Consider the following 18,284-nt stretch of genomic DNA (forward strand, 5'->3'; position numbering starts at 1 on the left):
ATCTACATTTTTACCTTTGGGTTTCTCGGTTTTTTCGATTACACAAACATGTTAGAGCTCTGTATAAATACAATAGTGAAAGAATTGTATAAATTAATCAATCCATTCACATGCTAATTCGTGGAGAGAAAAGTAAGTAACTTTCGTTATTATTTGGTTTCATTGAATTTAAAATCATAACACTTTTAGAGCTTTATGTTACTTGTCTCTTTTGAAAATCAAACTCTCTTGAGAAGATTTTAAACCTTAACTCCGAATTTCATTAACCCGAGTGTCATCACCCTGAACGTACTATTACACTGAATGCTATTGCCCCGAATATATAATTACCTTGCATGACATTGTCTCGTGATAATGGAATTCGAAGTAATGCCATTCAAGAAACTGGAACTAGTGGAGATGGTCTTCGGGTATTCGGGATAATGGAGTTCAAAGTCAAGGGATATAATTTTGAAAAGATACATAAAATATGGTTAAAACAGAATTGTTCATGCATTTTACGTAAATTCCAGTTTTGACTACCGGAAAATCGTAAATTGTTCTGTGGCCCTGTTGATAACCTGCTGGTCTACCTATCAGAATATGGTTTCAATCCTACACAAACTGAAGATTTCCATGTAAACTTTTATTTGTTTTCGATCGCAGACTGTGCTTGTGAAGTAAAGATTCACCAGCTGCTATGACTAATCACAAACGAAAAAAAAAATCATATTTTAGAAGCTTCACGAAGACAAACACTTAAAATTAAGCTCTGTAAATGCTACAATTTTGAACTCCATTAAACAAAATAACAACAGATGTTCTAAACTTTGCATTGTTTTCTTCCATTTTTTACGTTGTTAATTTTATTTTATTCCATACACTGCTACCCATAACCGAAAACTTAATTCGTAAAGTATGACGAAAACTTAACTCGTAAAGTATTGACGTATACTTCGCTTCGATGTACAACAGGTAACAATCAATTGCATGTAAAAGAATCTGAATCGTAAGAACATGGGTTCACCAAACTAGCCAGAATATTGAGCTACAAGAACTAATTTGGTTACATGGTGAAATTATCTCAATAATGTCTTAAAACACATGAACCTATGGAAAATCAGTTGATTGTGAAATACTTTGGCGGCATATAAGTGCAATGTGCCATTTAAAACATTTGAATATGCTCAAAGGTATAAGAATGCTTAATTAATCTATTGGAAATTAGTGTTTTCAATGGTTACGCTTCCAAAAGGACGTAACTCCGAATTTCGTCTATCTTTTCGTCAAACTCCTCCCAGAAGTTACAAATAACTATATAAACCAACTTTGATTCAGATTTTTATATTATATCTATTCTGATAATCACGGCCAATGAAAACTCGTTTAAATATCTCAGATTTCCTTTGAATAGTTGGACTTACACATTCAAAAGGGCGTAACTTCAAAACGGGCCCTACGATTTTTTTAAAATTTTGCCCAGACATGCAGCTTAGCTATAGAAAACGACTGTTGAGCACAGATTTGATGGAGATTTTTTTCTGATAATAACGGTCAGGGGAGCACCGTGATAGTAGCTCAGAAAAGAAACTTGTAAAAATTGAAGAATTTTCAAATACTCAAAGAGACCAAAATAGCATTCTGATCGAAGGAATTTTCCAAGATATCCTCTAGAACCTTAGTGATCACGGGGAAACAGTTCACTGAATAATGCTCTTTTCAACGAGATTTTTATACGATCAGAAGTCCGCGGTCTCCCGGCTGGGAATCATGGCTGCATTAAAAAGGCAGCATGAAATAAAATAGAAAATTCTGTTGTAAATCAGTAATACCTTTCTAGAAATGTTAGAAAATTCTGCACGGGTTTTAAAGGAATTCTTTCTTGAGAAACAAAAAATATTGCTGTTGTTAGGAAGTATACCCAATTTCATGTTATAATTTTATAATTCTCTGAGAATCTCGTTCGCCAATAATTTAATGTATTCCGCTGTTCTACTTTCGATCAGACTATAAACATTCGTTTGATAGATTGATTTCAAGATACCTACATGTTTTCTGACACAACAGGATTACAAATTATTGAAGAACTCTTTTAGAAATCTTTATTAAATTTACTGAGATGAACCAGCCTCGATCTGAAAATCTCGTTAATAAGGATAATAATGATAAATATAACATTGTTATTATTTTCTCTAAAAAGTTTTCAATTAACGAATCCTTTAACATCTTGTAGATTGCTTTCAAAATATTTTGCTTAAGTCGATTCAGAAACTGTTTTAACTGTTCATGTTTCTGTCAACTATATTTTTCTCGAAATTTTGACTTAAGAGGTGCTCTAACTAAATATGCATTTCTAAAAAATTTACCAAACGGGTCACGCATTTTGGCGCCCCCTGAAGGCTGGCGCCCTTGGCGGTCGCCAACCTGGCCAACCGCACGCTACGGCACTGATTGCTATATCATAATTTTGCTTATCATAAACGATAGCTACACAGTAGGGTGGCCAATAATCATCAAAATGCATAAATCTTTAGTTTTATCTTTTAAATCTGTTCATTTGAATTCCCAGAAGCTACTGTGAAAATTTAAACATAATCCATAAACAAGTAACATCAAGTATAAAGAAAGCGCAACGAGTTTGAAGTTTGTATGAGAAAAACGACCAAATGTTTTGATCTTTGTTTTAAATTATTAGATTATTTTCGACAATGGACCATTGAAGGTAGTTTTTGTCAGTGCTCATCGCATCAAAATAAAGGCGCTACTGTATATGGGATTTAACATTGTGACAGCATTACTGTTCTGTCAAACGCACAAGGCTACGGTGGCGCTATCTATGCTTTCCATGGCGGCCGTTTTGGTTATTTTAATGATCCATTGTTCCAATGTTTCAACATTGGATATTCTACGTAGGTGGCATTTTGACGGACGAGAGTGAGGTGATCGAAAGGTGGAAACAGCACTTCGATGAACACCTGAATGGCGCTAATAGTATAGGCAATGAAGGTCGAGACAACGGAGGAAATACCTTCGCCAGTACTGCGGAGGATGGAAATCAACGAGCCCCCACTTTGAGGGAGGTTAAGGATGTCATTCACCAGCTCAAGAACACTAAAGCTGCTAGTAAGGATGGTATCGGAGCTGAACTCATTAAGATGGACCCATTTGTCTGCACCGGCTGATAGGCACAATCTGGGAAACAGAACAGCTATCGGAAGAGTTGAAGCAAGGGTAATATGCGAGGGCGGACAAGTTAGATTGTGAGAACTTTCGAGCGAGCACCATTCTAAGTTATCAAGCCGGCTTCGTTGACGCCTAATCGACAAAGGACCAGATCTTTACTGTACGGCAAATCCTCCAAAAACGTCGTGAATACCAGCTATCAACGCCTGTTTATCGATTTCAAGGTGGCATACGACAGTATCGACCGCGTAGAGCTATAGAAAATCATGGACGAGTACAGCTTTCCCGGGAAGCTCACGAAACTAATAAGAGCAACGATGGAAGGTGTGCAAAATTGTGTAAAGGTTTCAGGCGAACATTCCAGTTCGTCTGAATCCCGTCGGGGACTACAACAAGGTGATGGACTTTCGTGCCTGTTGTTCAATATTGCGCTAGAAGGTGTTTATGCGGAGAGCCGGGCTCAACAGCCGGGGTACGATTTTTACGAGATCCAGTCAAATCGTTTGCTTCTCGGATGATATGGACATTGACGGCCGAACATTTGAAAAGGTGGATTGGTGGTGAATGCGGCCAAGACAAAGTACATGCTAGCTGGTGAGGCCGAGCGCGACAGGGCCCGCCTAGGTAGCAGTTTTACGATAGACGGGGATACGCTCGAGGTGGTCGTTCGTCTACCTTGGATCCTTGCTGACTGCCGTGCTGACAGTGCTGACAATAACGTTAGCCATGAAATACGGAGGTGCATCATCAGTGAAAGTCGGGCCTGCTATGGCCACCACAGGAAGCTGCTGTCAAAAAAGATTCACGCTCGCACCAAATGTACCATGTTCAAAACGCTCATAAGGCCGGTAGTCCTCTACGGGCGTGAAACGTGGACGATGCTCGAGGAGGACCTGCAAGCACTTGGAGTCTTCGATCGTCGGGTGCTTAGGACGATCTTTGGCGGTGTGCAGGAAAACGGTGTGTAACGGCGAAGGATGAATTACGAGCTCGCCCAACTCTACGGCGAACCCCCCAACTAACAATTCAGATCGGTAAAAGTGCAAATATTTGAAACTTTAACATAAGACAAGTTTTCTGCAGGCATATCATTATTTTCTATCAATCGATTTGAGTGTCGTAACCAGGCCCCCATGCATCCCCACCTTGCGTGCTAATTTAGTGCTACTATACAGCTGACATGACCTACATTAGCCGTATAATAGCCTTATAATGCCAAAAAGGCGAATCAGCGTGTGGTTACTTGGCACATTGGCTAAATTAAATTTGGAGGTTTTGCAAATATTGATAAGTGTTCCAATTTTCGTATATTTCTATCCGGGCTTTCTACAGGGCTCGTTTCCAATTCAACTGTGAACAGATCAGAAACGAGCGATTCGCATCTCTATGAAAAAAGATGCTATAAAATAGGTAACTAAACTATACGTACAGTATTTCACGTGCATTGGTGTATGTGCGACAAATGCATTTATTCCAGGTACTCAGAATTTGTGTTTTGAGCCTGAAATTCATAGAAGGATTGACGCCAAACAGAAAGTAGTGTGATCAATTGCGAACCGCATTTCAAAATTACAGTGAGGATTCGCTCGTTGGGGGTCCGCTACATGGAATGACTCGATGGTTGGATGTTCGCTGGTTGGAAAATATTCCAACTAAAAAGCACTCAAATGTCAACAGAAAATGTCAAACTGACTTTGACGTCTGAGTACCGTCGCATTGCAGTTTCCATATATAGAACAAATGCGTATGTATATGTGCGTTTCATGACGATTTCCTCTCCAGATGCGTTAGTGTGGAGCATTTTCACCAGCCGTCAGTTGTTCCAACTAACGAATCGGATTCGCTAGATGGAAGGCAATCGTGTTCCAACCAGCGAATCCCCACTGTATTGTGATTCAACCATTCAAAACCATGCAATCAACTAAGAGCAGTGCTCTACAGAGTGAATCCATTGCTGAGCTAATAAATATCATTAGACCTGAAAGTACTACTGTGAAGATTGAAATCGCCAACAACGGTTAGATAATTTTACAAATTGAATCCAAATATTAAAAATTAAGCTTATGTATATTAATTTTAGAACAAGATATCGCTGAGGACATCATATCAACGGAAACGATAATCGTCAAACAGGAAATCAATGAACCACAATATGATGTTACATGTACTATCAAGTCTGAAGTAGAATTTTTCGAGACGAAACTCGAATTTGAGGAAGCGACAGTTAACGTTCTAGAAACTGCAACAACGTCTAAGAAAAGGAATCTACAGAACGGCACGGATTCAAACGAAAAACGATACAGGTTTACCGTGCCAGAAAAATGTCAAACTTGTGGACAAACATTTGGCGGCTATTCGGATTACAAGCAGCACTCGCACTTTCACGAAGATAAACGATCTAGGCGTTGTCACCATGAAGGCTGCAATCAAATCTTCAGAACGCCAAATCTTCTTTTAAGGCACCTCGCAACTAGGCACGCCACCATCTACAAAGGCTTTGAATGTGGCATTTGCGATCAAAAGTTCCAATTGGCCGAAGACTGCGAACGTCACCGTAAAACGCTGCATCCCAAACCGTTTTCATGCTTTGCTTGCGGGCAGTACTTTGCATTCAAAAAGGATCTGCTCGAACATCGCACAGTGGAGCATTCCGCATGGGAAGTCGATTGGGGCGAGGATGATGATGACGATGAATCTGAAACGGATGATAGTGAGCAAGACACTTCCACTGATTCAGAAGAATGTTCTGAGTCTGACACAAGAGACAGTTTCGAAAAATTGAACGAGGGACAATACGGCTGTGCTATTTGTAGATCTAGTTTCAAGTCCAGTCACGACTTGAATATCCACGTAAGAAGCCACACCGAAGCGAACGCCTTCAAGTGTTTGATAGAAGGATGCGAAAAGATCTACAGCGATGCCACTGATCGGAACAAGCATACGCGTCGTCATCTACATCTGTTAGAGAGGAGCGACGTTACCAAGTCCAACGTTTGCAAATTCTGCAACAAAGCCTTCGAGGACTCTGTCACTCTTCAACGACACATATCCGTCCACGTAGCGCAAGAACCGAGCTTTCACTGGTACAGTTGTGAGCTTTGTGAAGAGCGATTCACCACGGCACAACAGCATCGGCTGCACATGAACCGACACAAGGGTCAGAAACCGTTCAAGTGTTCCGAATGTGGCGAAGGGTTCACTTCAAGGTATAACCGCAATCGCCATGAACAGAAGGACGCCTGCGTCGGCGTTGAGATGGTGCTCTGTTGCGTGGACTGCGACGAAGAGTTTGACAGCGCGCTGAAGCTGTCCAAGCACAAGGAGATGAATCTGTGCCCGGTGAGGAATCGGATTCGTGTCGAGTCTACCTAAGAGCTGTAGCGGACATTGCTATGATAAATAAAATAATATTAATTATTCCAAATAAAGATTTAAAAGCCTGTCGATTGTTGAAAAAATTAAATAAAAAACTCAGAATTCGTAACATCCGAAGGCCAGCATAACTCATCGTAACTCATAGACAAGAAATTTCCTGCTCTCTAGCAAAGCCTGATGCCAGAATTCCGTATCTAGCGGTTCATCTCTCGGCAGCATAATATTCTATATATTATTTTTTTTATATCTTTATTAACGAGATTTTCAGCCCTGGGCTAGTTCATCTCGGGAACAATGGCTTTACTTCCCTTCCGAAGGAAGTCGTCACTAAAATTTTTAGTGACTGTCTCGGGGATGGGATTCGATCCCAGGTTCTCGGCGTGAGAGGCGTGTGTTCTAACCACTACACCAGGTCCGCCCCCCATAATTGAAAGAATTCTCAAAGAAACTCCTAAAGGAACCTCGGAAGAATTCCTGGAGAAACTCCGGAAGAATTTCTGGAAGAATTCCTCTCTGTATGAACTCCGGAGGATTCCAGGAGAAACTCTAAAGGAACTCCGGAAGAGTTATAGGAGGAAGTCTTGTGAAATTCCCGAAGGAACACTAAGGAAATCTAGGACAATTCTCGGGGAAACTTAAGAAGAATTCTTAGTGGAACTCTGGAGTGTTTCCGAGGAATAACTGGAGGAACTCTGATAAAATTCCTGAGGGCATTATGGCGGAAATCCGAAGAGATTCCCGATGGGGCACTAAAAGGATTTCCGGAGGAAATCTGAAACAATTCTCGAAGGAACTCCGAAAAATTCTCGAAGGATTTTCTGAAGGCATTCTGAACGATTTGCTGGAGGAACTGCGGAATATTTTTTAGAGAAACTCCGGAGAAATTCCTGAAGGAAATCCCCAAGAAACTCTGAATATTTTTTTAGGATCTCTAAAGGAATTCCTGGAGGAGCTTCGAGGAATATCTGGAGGAACTCCGAAAGAAATCCTGGAGAATCTATGAAGGAAATTCAAAGGAATTCCCGGTGGTGCTACGTAAAATTCCCGGCAAAATTTTGAAACTTTCCTGGAGGAATTTTTAGAAGAGCTCCGAAAGAAGACCTGTAGAAGCTCCGAAAGAGGTCTTGGTCTCCGAAAAAATTCCTTAAGAAACTTCGAAGCGAATTCTGGAGGAACTCTAAAGGAATTCCCACAATTCTGTAAGAAATTAAAAAAAAAAAATCCTGGAAGAACTCCGGAAGAATTACACGAGGAACTCTGAAAGAATTCCCAGAAGAAGTCTAGGGGAACTCCCGGAGAAACTCTTGAAAAGTCTCCAGAGAAACTCTGAAGGAATTCCCGGCGAAAATCTAATAAATTGGTCGAAGTAACTCAAGAAGGATTCCTAGTGCAATTCCGGAGGATTTCCAGATGATTTCCGAGGAATTACTGAAAGAATTCTGGAGGAATTTGCGGCAGAGAAGCGAAAAAATTCTCGGTGGAGCTCCGGAAATTTTTCCGGAAGAACTGCTGATAATTCCCCGGAGGAGTTCCAAAGGAACTTTGGTGGAACTCTGGAGGAATTTCCAGATCAACTCTGATGGATTTCCTGCAGGAACTTTGGAATATTCCCTGGAGGAAGTCTGAAAGAATACTGAAAGAAACTCCTGAGGAACCTCAGAAGAATTCTTAGAGGAACTCCTGGAGAAACTCTGAAGGAACTCCGGAGAAACTATAGGAGAAATTCTTGTGAAATTCTCGGAGGAACTCTGGAGGATTGGGCAATTCTCGGAAAAATGTCAAATTGCTGGTGAAAATCCGATCGATTTCGGAAGAATTCCTGGAGAAACACCGATAAAATTTCTTGAGGAACTATGGCGAAAATCCGAAAGAATTCCCGTGAGAGCTCTAAAGGAGTTCCCGGAGGAAATCCGAACATTTTTTTAGAGAAACTCTAAAGAAATTCTTGTAGAACTTCCAAAGGAATTCCTGGAGGAACTCCGTAGGATTTGCTGGAGGAACTGCGGTATATTTTTTAGAGAAACGCCGGATAAATTCCTAAAAGAGCTATAGAGGAAATCCCGAAGGAATTCTATAGAAACTTTGAGGAATACCCGTAGTAACTCGGAAGGGATTCTCGCAGGAACTCTGGAGGATTTTCCGACGGAGCTCTGGAGGATTTCCTGGAGAACGTCTGGAAGAATTAATGGAGGAACACCGGATGAATTGCGGGAGGAACTCTGAAAAATTCTTGGAGAAATGCCAGGAGCAACTCTGAAGGAATTCCCGGAGAAACTCTTAAGGCATTCCTAGAGGAACTTAAAAAGAATTCCTGGAGGAACTCCGGAAGAATGCTGGAGAAACTGAGGAGGAATTTATGGGGGAAAACCTAAACAAACAAGAGGAATTTCTGGAACTATGGACTATGGAAAAATTTTAAAAAGAACTATGAAGGAAATCCAAAGAAAGTCCCGGAGAAGTTCTGGAGGAAATGCTGAAAAAACTAAGAATAATTTCTGAAAGAACTCCGGAGGAACTTTTGGAGGGACTCCGGAGCAATTGCTGAAGGAACTCCAGAAGCGTTTTTGGAGAAACTTTGGCTCCGTTTCTGGTGGAACTCCGGGCGAAGTTTCCTGGAATTACTGGATAAAATTAAAAGGAATAGCTGGAGAAACTCCAGAGGAATTTCTGGAAGAATTCCAAGTGGAAATCCGGAGGAAGTTCCGAGGAATTGCGGGATGAAATCCAGAGAAATTGCTAGAGAAAATCCGAAAGGGAATTCCCGAGTAACTCCATCTTAACTGCAGTAGAATTCTCGGAGGAACTCTAAAGGAATTCCCGGTGGAGCTCCGAAGGAATTCCCAGGAAATATTCTGAAAGAATTCTTGAAGGGGATGGTATACAAATTATGTCACGCTAAATTTCAACTTTTACGAACCCCCCCCCCCCCCCTTTGTCACACTTTTTGTATGAGTCCTCCGAAAAATTTTGTAAGGCTTGACACGCTTGGCTCGACCTCCTCCCCCCCTTGGAGCGTGACGTAATTTGTGCATGACTCCAAGGAGCTGCAGAGGAAATTAAAGAGGAGCTCTGAAAAAATCCTGTAGAAACTTCGAAGCTAATCCTAAATGAACTCTGAAGAAATTCATGGAGGAATGTCCGGAGCAAATCTGAAGTAATTTTCGTATGACGTCTGGAGAAAATCCCGGGAGAAATTCTGGTAAAAAAAATCCTGGAGGAATTTCTGGAGGAAATCCCTGAAGGAAACCCCCGCAGGGATTCCTTGTGGAAACTTTAAGAGCAGTTCCTGGGGGAAATCCCCGGAGGAATTCCTGGAGCAAATCGCCAGAAGTTTTTCTGGAGGAAATTCTCGAAGGAATTCCCCGACCAAATCCCCTTAACAATTTCTGTAGAAAATCTCCGGAGCAATTTCTAGAGGAAAGCCTGGAAGAAAGCCGGCGAGAAAACCTGGAAGAATTTCTGGACGAAATACCCGATAGATTTGCTATTGGAAATCCCCTGAGAAATTCCTGGAAAAAATTCCCGGTGGAGTTCTTGGAAGGAAGAGAAATTCGTAGAGGAAATCTCCGGATAACTTCTTCGATAAAATTTCCGATGGAATTTCTGGAGTAGATCTTTGGATAAATTTTTTAATGAATTTCTGGACGAAATCCGCAGAGGAACTCCTAGACGAAATCCTCGGAGGAATTGCTACTGACGAATTCATCGTAGGAATTTTTGGGAGATATCTTCAGAGGAAACACTGGAGGAAATCCCCGGAGGAATATCTGGAGAAAATCCCGGGAGGAATCCCTGGAGGAAATCCCCGGATGAATTCTTGGAGCAAATCTCCGGAGAAATGCCTGGTGCAAATCCCCAGAGAAATTCCTGCAAGAAATCTCCGAACAAATTCTCTAAAAAAGTCCCCGAATGAATTTCTGTACAAAATCCTCGCAGGAATTTCTTAATGAATTGCTAGATGAAATCTCAAAGGAGCTCTTGGAAATCATCTCCGGAAGAATTTCTGTAGAGAATTCCCGGGGAAACTCATGGAACTAATTCCCGGAGAAATTCCTGGGGTAAATCCCAGGAAGAATTCCTAGAGTAAATGCCCGGAAGATTTCCTGGACGAATTTCTCGGAGAAATTCCTGGCTGAATTTTCTGGAAAAAGAAAAGAGTTTCTGGAGGAAATGCCTGCAGACAGAGGCGCGTCTACGTTCAAAACTATGTGTAAGACAAACGTTGCCGAATATTTTGTGCATAGTGATTCTTTATAAAGATGACTATGTTACAGTAGCTAAGCAAAATGTTAACCCTGGACTGGAAATTGAAAGTTACTATATTTAGTGGCTCAAACGCGAAAGGGTGTAAGTGACATGTTGGTCGGTTTTGAACTGAGTTGAGGATATTCTATTGTTTCCAAGCATCAAGCGATATTTTAAGGTGAGTATCCCACTCAACTGAAAAAATAACATCATTTTCAGAAGAATGGCTTGTTTTTTGACACCCATACAACTTGTATAAAATGAAAAATTCTTCACAGCATCAGATCAGACATTTCTCTAAGACCTAAGATTTATTTTTTAGAATTCGTCATGAATTTTATCAGAAATTTATTTTGGTCTTTGCACAAATGTTCAGATATTACGCCTAAAATTTCTGAGAATTCATTTAGTGATCATTTCCCAAAGAATTTCTATATGAATGTTCCTAGAGAATTTCTTCTAGAATTTTGTTAAGGATTGAGGTACTTCAACCTAGCTTTCTCCAACGAGAACTATAGAAATAAAAGTTCTCCAAAGATTATTTCGGGAATCATCTTTGACAATTTTTTTCAAGAAAGCCCAAACTCCTTCGTTATGTTATCCAGTGATTCATCCACCGATTTCCCTGAGACATCCTCTAAGTTCCCGGTCATAACGTCGTCCAAAGTTGAATCAATAACACAGAGAAACAGACGTAACACTTAGAACAAATCTCGATCAAAATCATAGTCGCGAAATCATGTACGCCCAATGCTAAAAACAATATAGTTGGCCGATGCACCAACAGGTGGCGGTAGTGTGTAAACGTCAAACACGAACAAAAACGACGCGAGCGCTGCGGGTGGTCGATTGACCACCTACCCAATATTTGAATCGACCGTTAAAAAGTTGGTCGATAGACAGCGATGAGAGTGTGACGTCTGTTTGTCTGTGTCAATAACTTCTCCAGGAATTTCTTGGGATTTCCTTTGAAATTGTCTTTCAGTATTGTTTTCAGATTTCAACTAGCGATGCTCCAAAGATTCCTTTTAAGACTTCTATATAAATAAAAGAGAAAAATTAATATTCGAGTAATAGTATTTCTTTGAGATTTTCGCAAGTAAGTCTTGATAGTTTTGTTTTTCAGGAACTCTTCCAAAAATTTCTCCTGGGAAATGCCAAGGAAATTATTCTGAAAACTTCATTCATGTTTTCACTGTTGTAAAACGTCATGCAATCTCCGATATAAAATTAAACATTAGTCTTCTACCAGATTCTACCTTTCCAGAGTATTCCGTAGATTTTCTCGATTTTTTTTTCTAGCAGAATCATGTCGCATCCCTTGTCGAGTGTAACAGTGAAAAACGTCAATTCGTTGATCCGTTCTCTAACCATTTCGTGACATACAAACACCACTCTATTTTTATTTATATGGATAAAATCACTTTATACATATAGATAATTCCTGATGGTTTTCCTCGGAAAATTTCAGTCGAAATTCTTGAAGAGCCCGTTGAACCCGTTATAACCTCTGAAGCTTTCGTCAATTTTTCGTCAGGATTCAATGCAAGCGATGTAAGCAGAATAAATAAAAAAGAGACTTTTTGACCATTTTGGTTAAAATGGATAGTTTCCTCTTCTTGGCATTAACGGCCCCACTGGGACAGAGCCGGCTACTCAGCTTAGTGTTCTTATGAGCACTTCTACAGTTATTAACTGAGAGCTTTCTTTGCCTAAGTTGCCATTTTCGCATTCGTGTATCGTGTGGCAGGTACGATGATACTCTATGCCCAGGGAAGTCAAGGAAATTTCCATTACGAAAAGATCCTGGACCGACCGGGAATTGAACCCAGACACCTTCAGCATGGCTTTGCTTTGTAGCCGCGGACTCTAACCACTCGGCTAAGGAAGGCCCCAATAAAATGGATACTTTAGAGACCCTTAATTAAAAATAGAGTCTTGAATTAAAATAGAGACCAAGTCTCTACTACCTACTACGAAACCTACTACCAGTCCTGTTTTTAGAATTGTTCATTGGATCAACTTTTGTTACCATTCATATTCAAAACTTTGAATATCTTTCAATTATCAGTAGAAATTTGATCAAATCAGTTTTCAGGAAATAACTAAGAGCTACTTCCAGAAATTCTTACGGCCATTCTGAATCAACCAGAACTTCTAGAAAGTGTGCTGTTGGAGTTCTATAGGAACTTTCTTGAAATCGTCAAAAGATTCAGTTATATTTCGATAGATTATATCGCACGTTCAGAAAATGCTAGCGCCACCACACTCGTGCTGTGTATAATACGATGCGACTGATCTTAGATTAATCCATCACTTCTTTCAAAGAGTGTTTCATAATCTTCTAATAATTCTCTCTGGATGTTTCAAAAACTTTTCTAGAATTACTTCAAGGAATGGTCACAGCAAATTGTCCCAGATCATAAATATCAGGGTTAGCCGTAGATTGTTTTCAGAAGCCATCAATTGATTCATTCACAGTCATAGAGAATTGCTCCATTAGCTTTTCTAACGGTTAAAGAAATTTCTTCTTAGTTTCCCAAAATTTTCACTCTAGATATTATCAAATGTTCTACAAACGCGGTACAACTTTTGGGGGTCATGCACAAATCATGCCACGCTTCACAAGGAATGATAAACCATTAAAAACCTGATACCGTTTTGATTCATTTTACGGACAGCTTTAAATTCCGGACACTCCACTTTGTATGGGAAACATTTTACACGAAATGTTTCAATTTTTGCCGTTCAAAAGTTCTCACTTTTCAGGCTTGTTTTAGTCAACATTTTCCATAGATAACTGTACATTCCACAGATAATTTATAATGCTCAACTGCCTTAGACGCCTTTTCAGAGGTTTTCTGATTTCAATTAATGGTTTGAATTTTCAAGAGCTGTCCGGAATTCGAATCAAAGTGTCCGGAATATGAGGCAAAAGTAAGGAAGCGTCCGGAATAAGAATTAATAAAAGTCCACATATTTCTATTTATTTAAAACAACTCAAATCTTGGTCCAAATCCGACCAAAAATGGACCAAGCAGTTAGCCTGTTTCAAAAAATAGACCAGAAAACTTGTATCAAATAAAATTCGAACATCATTCGCAGCACCGGTGCAAGCTCCAATTTTTACCATGGACCAAAAATTTGGACCACCAGTGAATTTGTTCTTATACCCTTAACTCTTCCTCGTCTTAAGGAGATTATAAAACGAAGTCAAATTTTGAATTTTGAAGTGCACAAGACTGAAGAATCTGACAACAGTTCGCGTTGAAAATCAATCAAATGACTTGCTTGCTGGTGGTGATCAATGGGATAAATTTTCAACGCGGAGCGCTGTTAATGCTCAAGTTTTGTTCTTTTCAAAATTTGAAGTTTGGCTTCGTTCAATAATCACCTTAAACAGACTATAGTCCACGAAAAAGAAGCCGAATTCAAAATCTTCAGAGTAATGAAGCAATATGTACATAATGCAGACAAATGATAAAAATAACAGACTAGTGTTCGTTTAGATAAATTGTCTGCTGTCGATAAAAAACGACTATTTCCGATAATTTGCACAGTGGCAGGCTTCTTTGTCTGTGCTATCCGGTGCTATAAAATACCCCGTAAATGCATAAATGGCCCAACGACCAAAAACATATGACCGTCCAATATGTGTGCGTGTGATTTTAGTTCAGGTAAACATCAGAAGCGATTCATTATTTTTATAAACGAAGTTCGCTTTGGGCTGCTAATAGAAAACAAAATCTTAATCTTAATCTCCTTTTGTTGATATATCTTCTCTCAATTTAGTTTTAAGTCATTCCTGCTGTTGAGATGGAATCCAACAATATTGTGGTAAAAACTGAAACTGATAATAACTGTGTGGCTGGAACTGACAGTTTCAATAAACTAGAAATCACAAGTGCGAAGACTGGATTCGCAGACGAAGGTAATTTGTTATATGATAGGGACGAAAAGTATAACCGAAATCACATTACTTTCAGATGAATGCCATATACAATCAGGGGAATCAATAGCGATCAAGCAGGAAGTACACGAATTTGAAGACGATGCAACTGAATTCAAATCTGAAGAAGTCTTGTTCGAAACCAAGATCGAACACGAAGAGCCAGTGGTTAACTTTCCAAAGAAAAGTTCACAAAACCAAAAAGGCAGCGAACCAAAGAAGAGCTCTGTTGCAAACTTAGGTAACGAACGCTACAAGTGTGTAAAATGTACCCTAATGTTTAGCAGCCATACAGATCTGTTACATCATTCGAATAGTCACGGTCCTAATAACAATCTTCGGCTCTACCGTTGCGGTTACGGAAACTGCTTTCAAGTTTCAAAGACGGCCAACCTCCTGTTGAGGCACATTGATCTCAAACATGGGAATTGCCGTCAGCCCTTTGCTTGTGGCATATGCGGTCAAAAATTCGATACCGTGGCAGATTTTGAACGGCACCGAGATGCTATGCATCAAAATCCATTGTTGTGTATCGAATGCGATAGATTATTTGGCAGTGAAAGCGAAATAGTCAAACATTACAAAACGGAACATGGTGACAATGCAAAACCCAAGAAATCAACTAAGCCGAAACTCCCTGCCCTGACGCTATTCGAGCGAAAGAACCTTGAGAAGAAAGCCGCCCAGACCTACGTTTGCAAAATTTGTCTGATCGAATTCAAAGATCCTGTAGACGCCAAATATCACGTTAATCATCATCACCCGGATGTAAGACACCGCAGCTGTGAAAAGTGCGGTCGAACTTTTGTCCGCAGAACAGATATGCTACGACATTCCAGAATAAGTAATTCATGTGGAAACCCGGCCTTGAAATGGAGGAATTTTGTTTGTAATTTTTGCAACAAAAGCTTCCCCAGTATACACGATCTGAATCAACATGTGACCCTGCACGCAGATCAGGATCCCGACTTCAAACAGTACACCTGTGAGCTGTGCGGGAAATCCTTCACGGTAGCGGCTGACTACGAGATTCACGTGAAACGCCACAAGGGCCTCAGGCCATTCAAGTGTTCCGATTGTGGCAAACGCTTTGCCGACTTGGTGACGCGCAACCGGCACGAGAGCACCGGCGTGTGCCCGAACCAGATGGTGATCTGCTGCGTGGAGTGCGATGAGGAGTTTAGCGGAGTGCTGAAGTTGGCTGCACACGTGTGCCCGGGGAAGAAGGCTGGTTGATGGGAGAAAGAACCGTAGATGGAACTCAATCTGGTTTATTAGAGTTTACATCGAGTTAGGAAATACTTGGAAAAAAGAGCATCATTAAATTTAAATACAACCTATCAAAAAATCGAAAAATCTTTATTTTTTCATATGTGATGAATATCTATGCGATTGATGTCTTCTCAAATGAATCAGTTTTTAGAGTGCAGCGTATAAACATCAAATTACGTTTTCGGTATAATAAGTTGCAGCGGATTGCCTCTATTCCTCCTAAACAATAATTATTTTTATCGGATAGCCTTAACTCCATAGTAGCTTAAATGATCCAATTTTTCGGATGGTCTGAGCTCAGGGTGTCCACCCAAAATAAGTTTTTCAATTCCAAAACAACAAAATGATCCTATGATAGGAAAACATACGTGAAATTACAAAGATAATAGGAGATAGAAATCATTCCTTCTAAAAACATGTTACACTAGTATGTCATTGTTAATGACCACCCTTAATTGGAATGCGCTGGTGGGAAAATTTACGCAGCAAATGTGGCTGCAATCTTTGCGTACACTGACGTTACAACAGAAGGCGATCATGCTGAACACGTTCGGCACGTCGAAGCTGAGGTACGTTTCATCCGTATTGCCACCGCTACGAGTGCACACGGCAAAAGTCACCTCCACGATGGGTGCGTTCATGTGGAGAGGAATTCCTGCCCGCGTCCCAATGGTACAGCTGGCTCGCAGCAAGGAGAATGGAGGGTTGAATCTCCATCTGCCAGCATTCAATGCGAAACAAGTTTCAATCTCCTGGAATTGTTTTAACATTCATATGGAAAACGACTTTGGAAACTTCGCAGTCGATTTTCTCAATGCCTACATTTACTTGCGATTAACGGCAGTAAAGTAACTCCAGCACAGATCTCTGATGAAATCCTTCCTGACGCACCTTATGAAATTATGTATGAGAGAACCCTTGAAAAAGCCTTCAAGTTTCTCTAGATGAACTGGTGGATTGAATTTTGGAAAATTACCAAACGATCATAATCTCCTGCATGATTTTCTAAATAAAAATACACGAAAAACTTTTTGAGAATTCCCTGCACGACAAATCCAGGACTTGTTTGAGAATCTGTGGAAAATTCCCTAGAAGAGTCCCCAAAGTAAGTACTTAAGCAATCAGATGGAAAGATTTCTCGGTTTAATACCTGGAAGAAATTCAAAAGCAGTTCATGTGGAGGAATGCTTGTGAATATTTTTTGAAGAATTACTAAAAGAATCGGCGATAAAATTTCTTCCATAATAAACCTTTGTACGTTTTCCTGTTAGAATTCCTTATAAGCTTTGAAAGATCGCCTGGAAAAACAACTAGAGGAATGGCTGGAATAAACTATAGTATAAATCTCCGGAAGAAACAATAGCAGAATTTATTCAAGAGATACTGGATGAAATTTCTCAGATTACACAGCGTAACAAAAATGACATTTTTGCTTGTCTCAAGGATTAAATTATTTATCTCTAGTAGATCTGGGATCGCAGAATCTGATGCCGTGCTCAGAAATGTCCCTGCACGTCACAAATTTTAGCTACAGGAAGCCAAAGTTGTATAAAACACTGGTTTAATTGATGTTCACATGAAATTCAAAGTATGATTTATCGAACTTTTGTGTGATAAAATTCAGCAAGCATGCAAAATGGGATTTCAGCTTTCAAATTTCAATCAAATAATTTCAAATCAGAAATTATTTGACAGAAATTGCTCGATAAAATTAAGATTAAATAGATTTTTTTCAACATGCTTGCAGTCTCCATACAAAACTCTTCGTTTCTCCCATATGGCAAAATACAATACTAAAACAGCAAAAGAACAACTTTTGAGCATCGATAGTATTATGAACGTTGCTGATAAGTATTGTTATACACATAAAGCTTGAATTCTGTGACAAATTAAGCAAAAAAATGCCTTACAAGCTGGCAAACTTGCATGCAAGTTGGCTGAAATAGTCAAATTTTGCATTTTTAAGAGCCAATATCTCAAAAACTAGACGTGTTGTGATATTTTTGAAAACGGCAATGGATTTAGCAACCCTTAATTAATTAAATAGCTGTAGTTTGATGCTTGAGACAAAAACGTGTTCCGCAGTGTTATTGTTGAAGGAATTTCTAAGAAATATCTGTTAAGTCGCTGAATACGCTCCTGAAATAATATCAGGGGTGTCCGGTCATTCGGCCGAAGTACGTTAGGCCGAATTTTTGGGGCCGTATTGATTATTAGGCTGAATGAGTCATTAGACGAAAACTTTCAAAACCTGACAGGAATCAGATTTTTTTTCTTCTTT

General features: G+C 39.8%; 2 protein-coding genes across 2 annotated transcripts; both read left to right on the top strand.

Moving 5' to 3' along the window:
• The first annotated feature begins 4,603 nt into the window (after nt 1-4,603).
• On the top strand, nt 4,604-6,604 carry LOC5564338 (zinc finger protein OZF). Its single transcript, XM_021852522.1, has 3 exons — nt 4,604-4,732; nt 5,049-5,179; nt 5,243-6,604. The coding sequence occupies exons 2-3, from the start codon at nt 5,074-5,076 to the stop codon at nt 6,532-6,534; spliced, it is 1,398 nt and encodes a 465-aa protein (XP_021708214.1). The 5' UTR covers nt 4,604-4,732; nt 5,049-5,073; the 3' UTR covers nt 6,535-6,604.
• Nucleotides 6,605-14,430: 7,826 nt separating this feature from the next.
• LOC5563893 (zinc finger protein 271) lies at nt 14,431-16,087 on the top strand. Its single transcript, XM_001648152.2, has 3 exons — nt 14,431-14,459; nt 14,575-14,713; nt 14,769-16,087. The coding sequence occupies exons 2-3, from the start codon at nt 14,599-14,601 to the stop codon at nt 15,965-15,967; spliced, it is 1,314 nt and encodes a 437-aa protein (XP_001648202.2). The 5' UTR covers nt 14,431-14,459; nt 14,575-14,598; the 3' UTR covers nt 15,968-16,087.
• Nucleotides 16,088-18,284: the final 2,197 nt, after the last annotated feature.

This window comes from Aedes aegypti, chromosome 3, assembly GCF_002204515.2.
Source record: "Aedes aegypti strain LVP_AGWG chromosome 3, AaegL5.0 Primary Assembly, whole genome shotgun sequence".
NCBI classification, from domain to species: domain Eukaryota; kingdom Metazoa; phylum Arthropoda; class Insecta; order Diptera; family Culicidae; genus Aedes; species Aedes aegypti.